The sequence below is a fragment of the Zeus faber genome, assembly GCF_960531495.2.
Source record: "Zeus faber genome assembly, chromosome: 14".
Classification (NCBI taxonomy): domain Eukaryota; kingdom Metazoa; phylum Chordata; class Actinopteri; order Zeiformes; family Zeidae; genus Zeus; species Zeus faber.
This window is the reverse complement of record NC_137200.1, coordinates 24,148,328-24,163,817: the sequence shown is the minus strand read 5'-3', so window position 1 is coordinate 24,163,817 and position 15,490 is coordinate 24,148,328. Positions and strand designations below refer to the sequence as shown.

General features: G+C 49.7%; 1 protein-coding gene across 1 annotated transcript in view; it reads right to left on the bottom strand.

Annotated features, from left to right (window-relative positions):
* The window catches only part of rnf43 (ring finger protein 43), a gene marked incomplete at its 3' end in the record, with an annotated part of 74,340 nt that overhangs the window by 18,848 nt on the left and 40,002 nt on the right, over nucleotides 1-15,490 (bottom strand). Inside the window, exon 2 of the mRNA XM_080014104.1 lies at nucleotides 9,518-9,631. Within this exon, the coding sequence (XP_079870230.1) occupies nucleotides 9,518-9,631 (114 nt within the window). The remainder of the gene's footprint in view (nucleotides 1-9,517; nucleotides 9,632-15,490) is intronic.

Sequence of the window (15,490 nt, the reverse complement as noted above, 5' to 3'; positions counted from 1 at the left end):
CTGCCTCTGAAGCAGCAGATGGTTGATGTTAGAAACCACTAGTGTAGCTCAAAATTGACAATTCCAATTCCTGCAGAAGCCGCCATTGCATCTCTACCTCTACCTACCTAGACTGGGCTCGTTTTAAGATTTGTAATCCCTTTCTTGGACTTCACAAAGGTTCCCATTGTCTTTTCCTTCCGAGCCCTCGCTCCGAGTGAAGCTTTTTGGGACACTATCAGCCGGTAAACATCACTGGAAGCAGCGGCGGCAGCGAATACTAACCTAGAAACAGCAAGTTCACTTCCCAAATCACAAAGAAGATGTGGACACAGCAACAGAACGGCCCTTCACCGCCTCCTCAACAGCCTGTGTGGTTTCACTTCTAACTACTGACTGAGGAACCACGTTCTTTCTTGGATGTGGGAGATCCCCACAAGTTTGGGGAAATAACCATAAACCTGATGATTACATATATAGCAGCTGATATATACAGTATATTGTGCAAATGGGCCTATCAAAAGATCTATCAGATCAGGTCCATTAAACCAACACACAACACAGGGACCAAACCAAAGGGGTGGAGCTGATTCACGAATAGAACTCATATAACTGCTGTGGAACCTCGATTCAAAGTTGGAACGTTTGCGTTTCTGTGTTTGCGGACCAAACCAAACCCAAGGACGTTTCACATTCGTCCCACACGCCACCGCCGAACTAAACTGGGAATTAAATTGAGACGCGGGGGGGGGGACGGACGGGAGCAAGCACTGTCGTCGTGGGCGAAGCGCGGCGACGCCGACGGACGGATGGGGGCGGCGAGTCGCCCCGTTGACACTCCGCCGCTTCGGCTCAGAGACGGACGGCGTGCAGCGCCCGGGGTAGAAGGCACTCAGAAGCTCAGAGCTCTTTGGAGGATTCGTGCCAAAAACACGGGGGCATATTCAGAGCCTTTTCCAGAGCGGCACCGTGACTTGGAACGACTTTGTCCATTTGCGCTGAGTAATGCCGTGAGTCGTTTATCTGTTCGGCGGCGCGGCCAAAAATAAAAGCCGAGCTGTGTCCGGCGATGGTAAGCGTGTCGTGTTTTTTTCCGTTTTGATGGAGGTATTATTAAAAACAAATCCAGGCAGAGGTATTTGAAGGGAATTGTATACAGTATGTACCGGTATAAAATTCTTTTTAAATGACACCCCGGCACAGTTTGGCAGATATGAGGTCTTCATGACTCAATTCAGCGTAAACCTCTCAAAGTATCCGAAGTTTGGAAAGCGAGGGATATGAAAACCAGGCCGACTGAAAGGAAAGGGACTGCGCTCCGATGTTGGGACTTGGGGAGTAAACAAAGTTTGAATATATATTTCTTTCACATATTGACATAGTAAAACGGTCATTTCACATCTACAACGTTCAATTTCAACCTCTTGCTGTGCATGTTTGCTCAGATTACAGTTTTTCTCAATTGCTTAAACACAAAAACTGGTTCCCAACACAAAAATGCACATTTCCCGTAACCGTAAAACACCATTCAACTGTTTCAACGCATGTTTCAATATTCAAAACTCTTTATGCAAAGTCTGACGCAAAAGTGGCCAAATAACTCATAAATCGCACTGTGTGTTCATTCAGCAAACACATACTCCCAATACAATTTACTCAAATCATCGCAGCTGGAACTCAAAGACCACACCTTTCTCCAGGTGCCCAAGTCCAAGCCTCAAAATTGTGAACGCACCAATCAGAATTTCAGGGTCAATGGGGTAATGCAAGGCGATGAAATTACCACGCAAGTCATTTTGTCATATGTACATCCATAAACAATTATTGCATCAGCATGTATCATATAATAATATAATACAATAAACATTTCAATAAAAATTAAAGAATAAACAAAGGGAAACAAATTCATCCCCTAAGGGCGCCAATGCACACGCTGAGTAACATGTGCATTTGCACAGACAAGGAAAGTGACTGGGTGAGGTTGGTGCATGAAAGACAAAAACCAACACGATGTCAGCATAATATTGACCAAATATTGAATGACAATTAAACAAAATATTGATTGACAAATATTTAAACACTAAGTTACAAGTTTTGCAGGCAATGAGAGGGCTACAGGCTATGAAATGAAATGGAGGCAAGTACACATTCATAATTAGAATAAATATAGATTTACATGTGTGTATGTATATAAATTTGCATTGCAGGTGTTTATTTTACACGGGAGTTAAGGGTTGTTGGTGGTGCAGGAACATCAGTGCATTGTGTGTGTGTGTGTGTGGGTGTGTGTGTGCGTGCGTGTGTGTGAAAGGGTGGGGTGGCAGGGAGTGGAACTCCCAGAGTCCGGAGGCGTTGTCACAGTTCCGGGGACTCCCTGGGGGGGAACTAGGAACTAGATACCTTCAAGGGCTTTTGTTTCTGGTCGCATTTGCACCAGCAGTAAGAGCGCTTTCAGCACGACTTCCGCGTCGTTTTTTAGTCTCTAAACTTTCTCAGATTTCATCTTATCAGTCCACCAAAATCTGTTTTTCTTTTTAACAATATCGAGGTGAGGAATAAGCGATCCCGACGTGAATCTTCACTCATATCGCATCTACAAGGACTCGGTTAAAAGCTTGTCTGTTTAAAAGCCCCTCAAAGCTGCGGTCCCAAGAAACGACGGCCGTTCCTAGTTCCTGCAGTGCGGACACAAAAAAGGGAGGGTTTCCCCCCAAAAAGTTCTTCGAACTATGAAAAAGTTGTCGCGGTAAGGAACACCCAGTGAGAGGCTTGTTTGTGAGCCCCAGCGATGATCTTTCCTGCTGCTGCTCTCGATTCTGGAGCGGCGCGGGTCCAGGAGAGGGGGCAGGTTGGGATGACCTTCCCGTCCGGTGCGGCCCGTTGTCCTCGGCGGTGGAGACGGTGACGGGTGAGCTCAGCATGGACTCAAAGATTTGCCGTGTGGAACTGGACCATCCTTCCATCCTCTGCCTGGCCTTCTCCATGGTGGCGGTGATGTTCTCCCATCCACCTGAGGGCCTGTGAGATTATTGTCCCCGGGAATCGGAATGACTCTAGGGTGTTAACGGGGAGAGTCACACATGATGAGGGGGGACGTTTGGCGACGCCTGCTACCATCTCTACGGTTTTTAACAGCATTCAGCTCCGAGTTGTTCCGGCTGCACCAGGAAGCCGGGGGGGTCCACTTTCTTTCCGTAGGCAGACTCATCCCCACTGGAGATTCATCCGATGAGGGTGTCCGCAAACTTCAAGAGTTTGACGGAAGGGCGGGTGGAGGTGCAGCTGTTGCCATGGAGGGAGAAGGGCAGAGGGGTGATGGTCCGGGGCTCCCAGACAAGCTTGCCCAGCAGCACGTGCTGCTTCCTGTCTGTCAGGAAGTCAGTGATCCAACCCGCAGGTGGAGCTCAGGCACGCTCAGCTGGGATAGCTTGTCCTGGAGAAGAGCATTTGCTGGATTTGGAAATAAAGCTTTTGGAAAATGGGTATTTCACTGTGCATGGACTCTTCCTTACATTTTTTGTCCGTGTGACCTTTCAAAGGTCAGGTTTTTGACCAAAACAGCATACACAGTGGTATTACCATATCCACTAAGGTAAGAGGTATTTATTACAGTACTGTTTTGTATTTTTCTCGCTAGGGTGTTCCCGAAAGGGTCATCTGGATCGTCAGTGATAGTCTGTGATTTTACAAAGTTCACAATTATTTCTCTGAAAACATTTTGGCCGTAGCGGTGTTTTGAATGAATCCCTGTGTGGAACAAACAGTCCAGTGTGGAAAAAAACAGTCTTGCAGACTCTGTTTTTCACAGCTTGTGTGCGTTGTCTAAGGGCAAAGTTTGAATTTGTACGCAGAAGTTAGATGTTTATAGCGTTGTGTGTGTGTGTTTTTAAAAAAAGATTTGAGAAAATTATGAGTTTCCAGGAATTGTGCCTAAGCAATTGAGAAAAACTGCAAAAATATTAAAAATGTATATTGGGTGCATTGGGCCCGACGCCAGTGGAATCTGGAGGAAGAAAGCCGGTCCCTTCCTGCTCATGGTGAACTAGAGGGGACGGCGCATCAATCTAACTCAAGAATTACCAGCGCACATACACCGACCTGTTCAAACAAACAGCTGGACCTTAGGTGAAAGTAGTTTTTATAAAAGATTTAAACAAAAAAAAAAAAAAAAAAAAAAAGGAATAGTTTCTGTCTTTGAAGGCAACTGTCTGGCAAGGAGAGGTAACTAATGGATTTCCTTGGGACAGAAATCAAAGTCGTCGCAGATGTTGGGACTCGGCGCACACCGATGCTTCTCGTACGGAGCCAAAAACCTCCATTATGTACCTGCTGCTTTTTGCATTTACTCCTAGAGCCGAAGCGCTCCCCTTTTTCCAGATGTTGTCCTGTGCTCCTCCTCCTTAATCCGTCTCAGATGAAGTTGAGACATTTTGACATTCGGGGACAGGTGGGAGGGGGCCGAGCGGCGGGCCGTGCCCCCCAGCAACTCAGGCCCCAGAAGGGAGACTAGAGACGCTGTCAGGAGGTGTCTCATTTATTCCCTCCCTCCCCAGGTGTTCTCCTCCCTCGCTCTCGACCCACTGGAACCACGCTTCCTTTACTTGAAGGTGTTTTAAGGTGTATGGTTCTGCCCAAGCGGTGTTGGCGCCGACCATCTTGGTCCTTAGCAACCATTACCGCAGAGTGAATCCATGCGGAGGTGCTTTAAAATGCAGTTCAGCTTATGGACTCTAGATGCTCCCAATGGCCAAGTCCCAGTGGGCGTCTCGGTTGTGATCTTGAAGGTTATTGTTTCCACAAAGAGGAAATAAGGGGCTCAAAGAGAGGTATATTCTGGAAGCGCAGCTGCCTTGATTGACAGGTCTCTTGTTCACGTTCGAGCAAGGCATCGAGGACACAGAGACTCCCCCCTGCTGCCAAATTTAGAAAGGTTCCGGCGGCAAGCATGAGCCCAAACTCAAGGCTTCAAATCCTCTCCTCAGAGAGACGTCAAAGAAGCTACGACCATTTTTTTTTTTTTTTTTTTGATAGTTTCTGGTTATGACCTCTGACCCCTATTAATAGAGTAGGTGCAGCCTGTCCTTATAACACCAGCTGAAACTGGTTTTAGTTGTTACTGGATGTTCTCAGGGTAATATTTTTACTGACACATGATTTCATTATGGGATATGTTTACTAGCACAATATTGTAAACTGGAAAAATTGATTCAGGAAATCCGATTTAGATGTCGCAGTGTGTTAAGTCAATCAAGCTTCAAAGCAGCTTCCTGTTCCGAGCCGATCAGGCTCCGCTATGGCAATGACAACTCAATAGGATGCATCACATGCTGCAAGGATCTTTTTAACTTCAATGAAATTCACTGGGCCAATGTAAAGCTTAGTATGGTACTGTACATGTATACTTTTTATGGTACTATACTGTATACGTACTGTACTGTATATGTTTTTGATATTTGCATGTAAACAAGGGGCCCCAGTTAAATATCTGGCACAAGTGTTCAGTCATGTGACAAGTACAAACAACTGTCACTGGCTTCAATAAGCCGAGCACTTAATGCCACCCACACAATTCCTTTCAACAGAGTGTGTTTTGTGGCGCATCAGAACACGGATCATCTCCGATCATTGCAAGTACTAAATGGTGAATAGTTGTAGTTCCTACAAGTGCACATCATGATTCCTACAGAAAACAAGGAGCCGTAATCCCTGCCACGAAAATTTGTACGGGGTGGAAAATTATTATGGAATTCTAACTCGCATGCGTTCTCGCACGCACGCACACGCACACTCACCTTTTTAAAAACCCCAGTTGGGAAAACAGGATTACGGCACTATTGAACCAAAATATGCTTTTCATCTGAGAGGAGTGGAATTAAACAGCATGTCCTTCTATGGAAGTCAACAAGTTCAGACACGGGCTAAAGAGCCAATTATTTAAAGAGCTGTTTTCACAAGACGATGTGCTCTTTGAGATGCACTTTATGAGGGGCATTTGTTTGGAAGAGAGTCTAAAGCCAGAACTTTCCATCTCTGAGTTTTGTGTTGATATCAGTGATAGTGCTGAAGTGGTCCTGGTGGTATCATGTCGCTTTGCTCTCATCATCCCTTTCCAGTGTAGTTCAACATAAATACAGTTTTTTAGTCTACTGTCTGAGAGAGCAGAGTGAGAAGTGAGATTTCTTCCCAGGTCGAGTAAGGTGTTACTCCAGGGGCGGGTGTCTCAATAGCAATTCCTGAAGGGGTTGCGGCGGCGTCGTTAGGGTTAGGCGTCCGGGGCCAATCGCGCATCGCTCCCTCGCTGACGGTACCGACCTGTGCCCATGGCGCGACCAGCGATGGGGCGCCCGCCACCGGCGTGCCGAAGCAGCGGGTTTTTACTTTCGATGTAGGTTATTAGGTACGGTGTCCCCATTACGCACCGTGCTTGTTTTTCGTTCCGTAAGGAAATGGATCAAAACAAGCACCTTGCGTAACAGGGACACTTTCTCCATCATCCCCGCCCCCCATATAATATATAAAGTATTAAATTATAGAAGTATCATTGTTAACGTTGACCAAACCGCTTGAAAATCGGTGGAAAACGTAGCGACTTATGATGATTTTAATTGCGGTTAGACCCTCTGTGGCTGAATCTGTGGTGAAATTTTGATTTACACGTTTTGCGTGGAGAGCTGCAGCCTTTTCTACAACGGAGTTGGGGGCGTGACATGCACAAGTCAGCAAAAATAATGCAAACTCTTTCATTTGCCGCGTTTCACTTTGACCACACTTACAAAGTTATATAGCACATACACAAAGGGCATTCATGGTGGAAATAAAGAGAACATTAACGTTCTAAAAATATGATTTATACCACAAGTGTTGATAAAAGCGCAGAGAAGCAGGAAGGACAAGCAGTGCTAAGACACAAAAAACTTTATCGATCCAGATCAAATCTGCTGAGCAAACAGGCTCTTGTCCAGCGCGGCCCCGATTCAACTCACACGGTTCCACAAATTCAACACCTGGGAGCTCAGCCCGGCCCGGCGCGGCCACAAGCCTCCTCCGCCTGCACCACCCACATTTTTCTCGGGTCATTCCGAGGATCCGGACGCCGAGCCCTTTTCGACACGCGGGCTCCGAAACCTACCGCAACCCCCTCCCCCGATGACTGCTGTGACATTAAAACACCGCTTTAACGGTTTTGTAAACCAGTTTTCACGGGATGATTCCGACTTCTGGTAGAAAAAGCACTTCATCCGGAGGAAGCCGCGTGAATATTCTGCAGGAAGGCAGGTGCTTGAACGCGCCGAACAGGGAACGCCGAAGATGGTGACGATATGACCCACATACGCGTGATATCACTGCTCACGATGCGCTGTAATCTGAGGTTTTCAGTCGGGCGTATGCTTTTTTTTTTTTTTTATAAACAGGAAATGATCGTGTGGAAGCGTTTGGAATTTCTCCGGCGCTGATGTCAGATCAAACCGTGCCAACTCACAGAAACAAGAGCGTGTGCTTCGGGGAAACCTCCGCCAAAAGTCACCGCAAATCAGGAAAGGAGTGCGGCTCGTCCCTTGTGTTCGCGCTGTCCGTGGGACGGGAACCTCAGAGCACCAAAATAAAAACAAAGGACAACAATGAAACCTCATCCCCCTCAAAGGTTTCCAAGCTTCACTTTTGTTTTCTTTATGGTCTATTCCGGGCGGTGTGCGGTGCAACATGAGCCCCCTGCGGCTGTCTGAGCATCTATAGATCAGCGAGGTTGGCCGTCGTCGGACTCCACTGTAAACAAGCTCCGTCCGAGAGGCGGGACCCCGGCGCAGCGCGTCCAAAACATTCGATTCATCCTCTTGAAAGGGTTCTGCCAAGGACCTCCTCAGCAGCTGCGCCGCTGCGCCACCCTCCCCCCCAACCCGCGCGCCCCCCGTAAATCTGCCACAACCGCAAGCTTTGAATCTCGCTAAGAAGGAAATGAGGCCGCAGGTGGCCGGAGTCGGCGCGAGTGCGACGCATACTTTCCAGGCAAACTCCAAACCACGTGGCTCTTGTTAAGGGGCCGCCGTCGCATCGAGGGAGGGACCCCCTTTATGTTTAGGGGACAACACGGCACCGCCATGACGGTTTTGACCGTTGTCGTTATGGAGTCAGCCTTGAGTGACGCAACCCTCCCCTCCCCTCCCCCGGCCCGCCCGTCGGTTTGGTTCCCACTGAAGAAGCAACAGGAGAAGAAGAAAGGACTGGGAAAGTGTGGGAATGTCTCTATGTCGCCGCCACCGTGGGCAGCTCCTCAACATGGCTTTAAATTAGGGGAAAAGAAAACACAGCCGAAAAAAGACACTCGCGTAACTATACTCTGGCCCTGCTCATTTGTTACCACTTGAAAAACTGGGGAAAAAATAGCGAGAGTTTTAAATCAAACTACTTCAGGGAAGGCCCTGCCAGCCGCTGTATGGTAGAATACTTAAATACAAGAGGGATTTAGGTCAACTTTGGTGCAGTAACACATACATCTTAGCCGGGGCGGGTTGAATTCTATGGCCCTCTGGCTGCGCTCATATTAGAGGCAAGCGGAAATCAAGAGCACCAAGTGTTGGATCCGACTGGCTGGCTGGATGGATCGCTGGGCGGCTGGCTGAGTGATTGGGTGGATGGCCCGCTGGTTGGCTGACTAGTAGGCTGGCTGGCTGACTGATTGGTTTGTTGGCTGGCTGGTTGGCCAGATAGCTGATTGGCTGACTAGTAGGATGGCTGGCTGACTAGTTGGTTTGTTGGCTGGCAGGTTGGCAAGATAGCTGGTTGGCTGACTAGTAGACTGGCTGACTGGTTGATTGGGCGGCTCGTATGGTGGCCAGTTGGATGGGTGATTGGGTGGATGAGCGGCTGGTTGGCTGACTAGTAGGCTGGCTGGTTGATTGGCTGGCTGGGCGGCCAGTGAGCTGACTGGGTGGCCGGCTGATTGGCTAGCTGGCCAGCTGGATGGGGGATTGGGTGGCTGACTGGCTCGCTGGTTGGCCGATTGGCAAGTTGACTAGTAGATGAACTGGGTGGCTGGCTGGAATAGGAGCAGTGACAGCTGGGCCCTGGAGGCCTCACATCTACAGCGAGGGCTCAGAGCTACGGGGGGAGGGGGGCGTCACATCATGGCCGACATTCTTTCCAACACATTCTACCCTCGCCAAATAGTCAATAGTACAAAAGGTAGGACTTTTGACTAGGGTGCCATTTGTACAGCCCACCCCACTCACACACACACACACACACACACATACACGTACACGTACACGTACACGTACACGTACACGTACACATACACATACACATACACATACACATACACACACACACACACTTACCCAAGTACTTAACTGTCGGTGAGCATTGACAAAACACATTATGTAAATGTAACAGTTCAGGTGTGTACTTTTGGTATGTTTTTGCACTGTGTATTTGTTCGTACATGTGTGAGTATGCGGGGTGTGTGTGTGTGTGTGTGTGTGTGTGTGTGTGTGTGTGTGTGTGTGTGTGTGTGCGCGTGTGCGTGCGTGTGCGTGTCTACCTTGTCCAGCAGCGGCAGACAGCGCGGCACCCTGCGCTCCAGCTTCACAATAGTGATGAAGTTGCTCTCCTGGCGCTCATCTTCACTCGTGTTGCACAGACTCAGAGGGTGATACTGAACAAACAGATGAAGACACGGACACAGATTAGCATCTTGTCACAACCTCTATCGACTGCACCTCCTGGACAATAAGGCAATAGTTAAAAGTCACATTCCTATGAACATCTGGCGTTAGGGAGGCACTTTGTGGAGGAGGAAGAGCTGCTCTCGCTCAATAATGGGAGACGCGAAAGCTGAGGCCTGTTCTGCACGAGGGCTGATTACAACATGGACTTTTGAGCGTTTCCATGAACATACTGTGGTTTGCATTTCTTATTTTTGTTGTCTGATCTGGAGGCTTCACACTGACTCTTTCTTTCTGACATTGGACATTTTGATTGATGAGTTTGATTCGAGAACCGTCACTTACTTTATTTCATTCCATTCATATTTTACTGTCCAACCTGATAGCAATCGCAAAAAACATGCAAAGGACTCAGAGCCCGTCTTCTGCCTTTTATAGTCTTGAGAGGGTTCCTGCCAATGGAAATCCACACGAACAGGCACGGGGATCCAGTCTCTGAACAATTAGCCCTAATCACCTGAAGCAGGCCAAAAATCTGCATATTTTCTGAGTCCCACATTTCAAAGGCTCTTTTATCAAGAACAGAAGAAAGAAGAATTCAAGAGAAGTTCTGTCAATGAGGCACATTGTCGTTTCAACCATGTCAAGTGGGTGGTGAGATGGAAAACCGTACACACCGTACACAATTGATTCCACGGACACATTGAGATGTTGGCTCCCCAGCGCTGAGGGCTGGGGCAATGTGAGATTGTTTTCGGTTAGAACATTTGATCCGCTCTGAAGGGGGGGAAATAGCTGCTGAAAGGGTGTATTTAAGAGCTCAAGGGATCGCAGTAATGTGTGCAAGTCACAGACATGCTGTCACGGGTCTGAGGAGTTGGGCTGCGGCCCAGGAGGGTGCCGGCCGACCCTTACGAGCTCACACCGCACGCCATGTTCCCCACAGCAGAAACCAGGGCAGAGGAACACCCGGGGCAGAGGAACACCTGGGGCAAAGGAACACCTGGGGCAAAGGAACACCTGGGGCAAAGGAACACCCGGGGCAGAGGGAACACCCGGGGCAGAGGGAACACCCGGGGCAGAGGGAATATCCGGGGCAGAGAAGCCCCCGGGGCAGGAGGAACGACCGGGGCAGAGGAGCACCCCGGGGCAGAGAAGCACCCGGGGCAGGAGGAACGACCGGGGCAGAGGAGCACCCGGGGCAGAGGAGCACCCGGGCCAGGGGGAACGACCGGGGCAGGGGGAACGACCGGGGCAGGGGGAACGACCGGGGCAGAGGAGCACCCGGGGCAAGGGGAGGGGAGCACAGACAGCAAGGCTGGTTCTGCTGCAATCACCCACATCCCCCTGGTGGAGCGGTCCCACCCTGCTCTGTGCCGTCTCGGCCTGGCCCAGTACAAAGAGGCCCTATCCTAACGGGACCCTTCATGTGGCAGCGGGCAAAGGTCATAAGACTGCCCCCTCCCCCTCATCGCACCCAACGGAAATCCCCAAATTAAAAAGACCCAAGGGTGACATCAACAGCTGGCACCCGGATCCAGGGGGGATTGACGTAATGGGTTGCAAAGGGCTGGTGCATGTCTGTCAGGGAGAGGGAAAAGGCAGAGAGAGGGAGGGAGAGAGAGGAAGGAGGGAGGGATCATGGGTGATTGGGTCGGGTTCCAAAATGTGGAGGTGGACGCTGCATTTGCATACCACAACTGTTAAATATGATAGTACGGACTGCGGTGTGGTGTCAACTCAAAAATAACAACATCCGCGATTTAACAACCTCTTTGGAGAACAGCCGGTCAGAATGTCTGCTTTAGAGCTGGATGCACGTGCACACGCACACGCACACACACCAATCTACACGGTAAAATTATTTGTGCATTATTATTTTTTCAAAATTTCTATTTGTTTAACCCACTTTCGTTTTTTATTTCTCCATTTGAAGGGTTAGGGTGTGGGTCCATTTATTTATTGGCCTAATATTTTTACGGCGCGCTGCCTCCTGCGTTCTCGGGCGCTCGTGACCCGCTTGGCTTGGCCGAGCCTCCACACCGCCCTGCAGCTCACTTCCCCAGTCCATGTATACTCTGCAAATTAGAGGACTACACTGGAACTTGGCCCTCGAAAAGGAAGAAGATGAAAATAAAATAAAATAAGAAAGAATGGCGGAGGCAGTACCCCACCAGTGCCATGACCTTTGCCCCAATTTGTGACGGGATTTGAACACTTAAAAATATGAAGGAATGAAGATGTGGTTTATTGTCAGTGTTACGGGATAGAAGAGAACGGCGCCAAGGACGTGTCCCACCCTTCACAACACAAGACCAGATATCACTGCTCTGAATGCAAACAGCGAATAATGCGTCCGACCCGAATTGAGACGCTCCGCTCGGATATTTTGCGAGAAGCGAGTAGGTGGGAAAGACAAACCCTACAGATCAACGGTGTCCACTCAATGACGTCATGTAAGGTACACACACACACACACACAAAAACACACACACACACACTCAGGACGCACAATGTAAACACAACGGACAAAAAGACCCAGAAACAGCGACATCCCGGACGGTTGATGCGACCAGGACACGCTGTGAGAAGCTGAGAGAGAAAAACAAAAACAACCCCCCGCTGTTTTCTTTCTTTCGCGGGCTCTGGAAACCACAGCGGCACGCACAGGAATCCCTTCGCTCCTCTTTCCCCGCTCCCTTCCCGCTCCCTCGCCTCCTCTTCATCAACCACCAGCACCACCACCATCGTCATCATCATCACCACCACGTCCTTCAGCTGCTCTGGAGCCTTCTCTCCTTCAATCCAGGCGTCGTACCAACAATATTCCCAGGCAAGACCTCCTGAAAACAGCCTTGAAAACAAATGTTCAGAAAAAGAACATTTTTCAATGGGGGGGGGGGAAATAGTAGCTGTGGTGAGAAGTCAATAATATTTACCCTCCCTCCCCCTTCCCCACTCCTTCCATTTAGCTATGCGGATCTTTCTTTTTTCATCTGCCAATAATCAGCGAGAGAACTTTGTGGTTGATCTGCTGCCAGCTGGGACTCAGGCCCAGGCAGTTAGTATGTCAGTGTGAGTTAGAAAGAAGGAGCCGGCTCTGCCCTCGGCCCCCCCCGGTACTGAAGACCCCGCGCCCCGTCTCCTTTTGGTGAGGGGGCGGGGTGGTGGTGGTGGAAAGACGCCGACGCCCGCGCCGCCCTCGGTCCCACAGGTTAGAGCTCTGCCCCGCGGGGGGCGGGGAGGGAATACAAAGGCCTGCGGCACATCAAGCAGGAATTTCAATAAACGCCGCTCGGCGCATTCTTCTCACATGACATGCACCTTAATGTGATCACTTAGAATCAAACTCGGTGTACCTGCTACCTGTGTTCCGACCGCATGTCTGCCGGGGGAGGAAGCCTCCGCAGTCGGATCCTGCTCGGCGGCGGGGCAGGAACCCACCACGGGTGCACTTCAGGTCAGTGCTCGTCGGAGGCGCAAGAGGGCGACCGGACGATAATAAGACACCCGACGCTCTCTGCGAAGGGATCGGATTTGCCTGTTTCGCGAGCAACAATACCACCTGGGGAAGAAATGACTGAGCACTGTGACTCTCTCGACCTTTTTTTCCCCCACATCAAGGTCCCCTAAATTTGAGCGACATTAGGCCACAGTCCCCATTTGACAAGATTTTGTGGCTTGAAACGCCAAACTGAGAAGATCCGCTTGATACGGTAGAGTCCAAACTACGACGTGGATCCTCGCAGGCGTTACTGTGATCTCCATAACGGAGCTGACGTCTTGTAAATGAAATAACAGTGGAGTTTACCCGTTAACCCTTTTTTTTCCCCGCTCCCGACCCCCCTGGAAGCTCTCGGAGGGCCGCTGGGGTTCCCCGGACCCCGCGTTGGGAACCACGGGTGTAGAAGGCTTTATGTAAGAATGCGGGTCAATTGATGAGAGTCATCTATGTAATGTGCTAGAGGCAGCTGCGCATGTGCTTGCATGACACGATATGTCTGTATGTTCATGTGCCTGTGCTTTTGTGTACAGTCGGTTTGTGTGCGTATGTGTGTGGGCGCGTGCGAGCGTGTGTGTGTGTGTGTGTGTGTGTGTGTGTGTGTGTGTGTGTGTGTGTATCTGATACCTCTAATCAGTGTACACATGCACATGCCTGTGTGCCCATTAATCTTCTGCTTCAAACGGCCTCAGCAGTGGGTCCTTCAGGGGAATCAGTAACTTAACACGGAGCTGGGAGCAGGAGTGTGTCGCACAACCTTTGGGGTTAGTTTTGGGGGTGTGTGTGTGTGTGTGTGTGTGTGGAACCCTCCTTGAACAATTTCACCCGGCTGTGGTCCAGCTTCCCGTGCCACAGATGACATAGATAGACGGCGTGGTACCGCACTCTGCGTTTAAGCAAGCCCGTGCGTTACAGCCCCGTACAAAGTGGGTCTTTATCAAAAGCCAATTTGAGACCGATGTTGGTTTGCCGTCTGCCAGGGAAGCTCTCTCCCCGAAATCATCTGGAAATGTGGGGTCTGTGAGCGTCGCTTGCTCCTCCAACAGGAGACATTACTGCTCTGTCCCTGTCAAAACAAGAGGCGTGTCGCCTTTCCCCGCGCTTTATTGACAGTGTCAGCCCCGTATCCAGTGACAGTGACCGCAGAGAGCGACTTGCTGGGGTAACGTGATCCCATAATGAGGCCCAAATAATTACCGCCAGCCCCAAAATTTACCCGGGCGCTTTCTTTAAGTAGGAGTGTAACCCCCCCGCCCCCCAGCTCAAAGCCAGTCAGGCTGTCTCCGCGTTCTAAAAAAAGGGATGAGAGGGAGAAGAAAGAACCTCGAGTGGAAAAGAGAAGGAGCAGGGCTCAAAAAAAAAAACAAAAAAAAAAAACCCGAAAGCCGGAGTTGTGTTTCTAAATAATAACTGCGGCGTCCCGGCGAACCGGGTGGGACTTCAGGTGACGATTTTTAGAAACAAGAGACTCCTGTCTCTCGTTTCTGCCAAACATGGAAACGCAGGTCCCGTAAATCCGCGCAGCAGTAAATCCATGTCACACCACGGTAATATTCGGTTACCGTTAGAGCGCTAACTAATAGCGGAGACGCAACGTTTCAGTCTGAATTCACGTGCAACTGGGATTTCGGCAAACATGTGACTGCAGAGGTAGTTTTACAGGACGCACTGCGGGCTCCGGGCCCCACTTGGTTGGCATTTTCTGAAGACCATTGTGAGAGCTTCAAGAAGAGTGTATTGCATTGAAAGCCGGAGTCACAAGCCTAACGGGCACCAACACCGTCTCACACACACACACACACACACACACACACACCCTGAGATGAAGAGGAAAGAAGCAGTGCGGGGCAGATGGCCGCTGTTATGGATAAGTGCACTCCGCGGGGTTACCAAGCAGTCGTGTTTAAAGCTTGCACCAAATAGCCCGTGACAGCATCACATAGACAAACACTGGTGTCTATGTACTTTGGAACTAACTTCTTCCCTGCGGTGACCGAATGAGTAGGAGTCATTGTGCACCTCGAAGACCAAAGAAAGGCGCTGGTTTTCGGGAAAAAAATAAAAATAAAGCGAGGGGCGCAGTCGGTCCGAGGAGGACCGGCCCGGCGGGCGGCCGCCCTGCCCGAGTGCCCGCCAAGCGCTGCGACCCGGCCATGCTGCATGGACCGGGAATTGAGATTGTCGGGATTGTCCATACCCAATCCGGTGCTATCCACATTCGTAAAGATACCTTATCAGGATATGATCCATTAAAATACTCCTTGAGTATAAGGTCAAAAGTATCTGGTTTTAAATTGTTACATTTATTTAAGTGTCAAAAGTAAAAGTACTTTCTTTAAATCCAAAT